General features: G+C 41.7%; 1 protein-coding gene across 1 annotated transcript; it reads left to right on the forward strand.

Moving 5' to 3' along the window:
• The first annotated feature begins 237 nt into the window (after positions 1 to 237).
• On the forward strand, positions 238 to 3,737 carry LOC143558937 (protein SIEVE ELEMENT OCCLUSION B-like). Its single transcript, XM_077047672.1, has 7 exons — positions 238 to 896; positions 1,017 to 1,169; positions 1,257 to 1,705; positions 1,772 to 1,887; positions 2,022 to 2,164; positions 2,274 to 2,765; positions 2,854 to 3,737. Exons 1-7 carry the CDS (start codon positions 372 to 374, stop codon positions 3,493 to 3,495), a joined length of 2,520 nt encoding a protein of 839 aa, XP_076903787.1. The 5' UTR covers positions 238 to 371; the 3' UTR covers positions 3,496 to 3,737.
• The last annotated feature ends 578 nt before the right edge of the window (positions 3,738 to 4,315 follow it).

Genomic DNA, 4,315 nt, shown 5'->3' on the forward strand with positions numbered 1-4,315 from the left:
TTTTTTGGAGGATATAACATTATTCATGAATAATACGTATATTTGAAAGGAGTACACATGCATGTACACAGCGTACAATTGCCAAAGCGGCTGCATGACAACCCGTTTCGTATTTTCATTGCTTCTTTTTCTAGATTCTTATGACTGTAAATGATAAACAGCGTAAAGACATTGGGGGGGTCTGATGAGATATAGAGTATAGACCACAAAAGAGATGAAGCTTCAAATTAACATTAGGCTTTCTTGACTCCAATTGAAGCAAGGAAGATGATTCAATTTGGTTTACCACTTTATTCTATTTTTAATATGTATTTAAAGGCTACCAGGTGATTCAAGAAGACCACACCAAAACCACCTATTCCTAAACCAAAATGGATCAATCACTCTCCAACTACACTAGCAAAAACCTACAATCATCAAACCCCGACAAGCGGCTCTTAACCGCCACCAATCCCTTAGCAACCAGCAACCCGTTTACAGGGGTGGTCAACTCACCAATTAACCAACTGCAGCAACAGCCACTCCAACAACACCAACAGCAGCAGCCACTTATGGGTCCTATGACTAACCCAGTGGCACAGCAGCTACTGGGTATGTCATTGGGTCCCAAGAACAACCAGATGCTAAATCCAATGGTTAACCCGATGCATATCCCGAGGCAGCACGAGATGACGAGCCCCATGCATAATCCAATGATGCATCAGCAGCAGCAGCATAAAGGTGAAAGAAACTCGATATTTAGTGCATCAGATGATAATGTTATCATGAAGCAAGTGCTTGATACTCATCTTCCTGATGGCACTGACGTTGATGTCAAACCCCTAATCCACATTGTGGAGGACATCCTTCGTCATGCCACCATTAATGCCGCCGTTGATTCTGATTCAACTTCATTGGTACTATTATTATTATTATGATTATTATTATGATTATGATTATGATTATTATTATTATTATTATAATTATAATTATAATTAAACAGTTGTATTGATCTGTGGCTCTTGAACTCTTTGCAGATTACACACTCAGATGTGGGAAAACTGGAGGGCAAATCCCTTCAAACCAATACACACGAAGCCAATGCACGCCACATGACCAACGCACACCAAACCAATGCAGTTGTGATCCTTAATGCATTGTCACACACAATTGACAAGCTGGCCTGTGAGGTTTGATCTCAGAAACTATACACTCATCTTCTTTAGAGACCAACACATGTGATTTAAAAGTATTTGTTTTTAAATAATATTTAATAGATGGCATTCAAGTGCTTAAGTGGCGGAGATGGACACACAACCGCACTTTCACTATTTCACGAAGTGGGAAACTTCCACTGGGACGCGAAGTTGGCATTGATCCTAGCAGCGTTTGCTCTAAACTACGGTGAATTCTGGCTTCTAGCTCAGATTTATTCATCAAATCAACTTGCAAAATCAGTGGCTATTCTTAGACAAGTACCGATGATTATGGAGCATTCGGCCCCATTAAAACCAAGATTCGATGCACTCAACAAACTCATTCATGCGGTCCTCGAGCTGACTCGGTGCATTATGCAATTTAAGGAGATTCCATCTGCTTATGTCAGTACTGATGTACCAGCCATGGCTAGAGCATTGCAAACAGTTCCCACCGCTGTTTACTGGAATGTTAGAGGGATCATTGCTTGTGCCGCACAGATCACTAGCCTCACCAGCATGGGTCACGAGTAAGTCGAAATTTAATACTGTATTAAGTAATAAAGATGGTGATTAACATGATTTAATGACTTCAGGTTCGGGATATCATCCTCTGAGATGCAGTCATGGGAACTACCCACCTTAATCATGAAGATCAACCACTTACTTGAGTTTCTCAAGAAACAGTTGGAGGAATGCCACCGTGTTATAGGTATTTGTTCAATGTCTTGTATTACACCTTGTAATCATGACCCAGTTTGACCTGAACCCGTTTTGACCAGTCATCCAGCCCGCTTTGTATAAAAAGCAATGTTGATAACTTGTGTTCTTGACTGGTTGATGCAGGAGACAGGAAGGAAATGGATTTCAGAAACTCATTCAATCAGCTATTCGAAACGATCCATATTGACAACATGAAAATCCTCAAGATCTTGCTCAATTACAGGGATGAACCACTGCCACTTTTCGATGGGGCTACTAAAAAAAGGGTCTGAGCAATAATTCATATTTAGTCTTATACATATATCGTATTTAATATCTAATACTTCTTTTTTTTCTTTAAAATTAAACGAATTCCTGTTGGACTGACCTCAACAGGTGGGCTTAGAAGTTCTGAGGAAAAGGAATGTTTTGCTGCTGATATCAGGGCTAGACATGTCGCGTGACGAGCTGTCGATTCTCGAGCAGATTTATAGCGAGTCACGTGTTCAAGGGTCCAGATTGGATTCTTTGTACGAGGTGGTGTGGGTTCCCATTGTGGACCCTTCTATTGTGTACACTGATGCAATGGACCTACAATTTGAGGAAATGAAGAATAGCATGCCATGGTTTTCAGTTTACCACCCCTCAAATATTGATCGTGCGGTGAAGAAGTCGATTGGTGACAGGTGGCACTTTAGAAGCAAGCCGATCCTTGTTGTGTTGGACCCGCAGGGAAGAGAGTTGAGCCCTAACGCATTGCACATGATGTGGATTTGGGGAAGCACCGCCTTCCCGTTCACCACTGCCAGAGAGGAAGCTTTGTGGAAGGAAGAAACATGGAGGCTAGAGTTGCTAGTCAGTGGCATGGACCCAACCATACTCAACTGGGTCGGTTCACTGTTTACCATTCACTTAATTCTTTATATACTCTTATTAAGGTATGTTTTATAAAAGATTTGATTGATTTATGTTTAAGGTAAGAGATGACAAATACATCTTCTTGTATGGTGGCGATGACATTGAGTGGATTCGCAAGTTCACGAGCAATGCACGGGCCATGGCAACTGCTGCACGCATCCCGCTAGAGATGGCTTATGTTGGCAAAAGCAAGAAAAGAGAAAATGTCCGAAGGGCAATTGCCACCATTAATGTGGAAAAGCTTAGTTACTGCTGGCAAGACACCACTCTGATCTGGTTCTTCTGGACCCGAATAGAGAGCATGTTGTTTTCCAAGATCCAACTCAAACGGGCTGATGACCAAGACAACATAATGCTGCAGATCAAGAAGCTCCTCAGTTACGACAAAGATGGATCATGGGCTTTGCTTTGTAAAGGATCACAGATTCTCACCAACGGGCACGGAACCACCATGTTGCAAACACCTACTGACTTTGACCTATGGAAGGAACACATCCCTACAAGGGGTTTTGACTTGTCGTTTAAAGATTACCATGACAAGCTTCATGTTGCAGCCAACAACTGCTGCAGGTTTGAATTTCCCCATGCAGCCGGTAGAATCCCTGAAGGCATGCGTTGTCCCGAGTGTCATCGTCTGATGGAGAAATACATTGCCTTCCTCTGTTGCCACGACCAAACCGGCCTTCTCGAACCCTACTGAACGAACAATATCAAGACCAATCTTGCAGCCTCTGATGTTGGCGATTATTACTAAGTGAATAAACAGCAGCATGTGACTGTTGATGTGTTTCTGTGACGGTTCAATATGATTATTGTGTGTGAAGAGTGAGATGGTTTTACCTGAGTGTAATCTGGCAGGTCTAGACTTCTATGAGTTAGGCCTGCGTTTGATGTAATAAAATATTTTATGAATTTTAATAAAGTTTGTTTCTAGTAAATGGCAGATTGATACCTATAAACCTAACGATTTTAGCATCTATTATCTACATGCTCACGCAGTCACGCGTTCCAAATTGCAAGTTTGCAACAGACAGATAGATAATCGAATATCACATCTACTGCTTGTTGTGGGAGTCGCCAAAGCCACCTAAGCCATTAACGCACCGCCAAACCACAACACCCACATCAAAATTTGGGGTCCACTCCCACTAACAACCAATCACATCTTCTTCTTTTTTTTAATATGTAGCTAAACCTAGTTAACCCACGACACTCTAGTTAAAAGGTTGGCTAGTTAAAGCCACTGCCTACATGACAATGGCATGACACTTTAACTAGGCTTTGCAAGTTAAACCACAAGACCATAGTTATTAAAAGCCGTCGCTTCTTGCGCCTAGGCTCATTTTTCAGGCGAGGCTTAATAAATGCGGTTTTAGTTCCTGGGCGAGCGCTTCAGCATTGTCTACGCCAAGAACATGAGAAGATAAAAGCCGAGCAAAAGAAACACACGGAGTGCTATTAAAATTTAGATCTAGGAAAGGTCAAAGGCGTTATATTGATACATTTTGTTATTCAAGTTC

This window comes from Bidens hawaiensis, unplaced genomic scaffold (assembly GCF_021521415.1).
Source record: "Bidens hawaiensis isolate Kalapana, Puna unplaced genomic scaffold, B.hawaiensis_p1.1 tig00019675_1, whole genome shotgun sequence".
Classification (NCBI taxonomy): domain Eukaryota; kingdom Viridiplantae; phylum Streptophyta; class Magnoliopsida; order Asterales; family Asteraceae; genus Bidens; species Bidens hawaiensis.

What these genes read in the sequence shown, in the direction of transcription:
- LOC143558937 (XM_077047672.1), top strand. Translation starts at nt 372, where the DNA reads ATGGATCAATCACTCTCCAACTACACTAGCAAAAACCTACAATCATCA. An exon ending in TTGACAAGCTGGCCTGTGAG is followed by an intron (nt 1,170 to 1,256) that starts GTTTGATCTCAG and finishes AATATTTAATAG; the next exon opens with ATGGCATTCAAGTGCTTAAG. An exon ending in ATGGGGCTACTAAAAAAAGG is followed by an intron (nt 2,165 to 2,273) that starts GTCTGAGCAATA and finishes TGACCTCAACAG; the next exon opens with GTGGGCTTAGAAGTTCTGAG.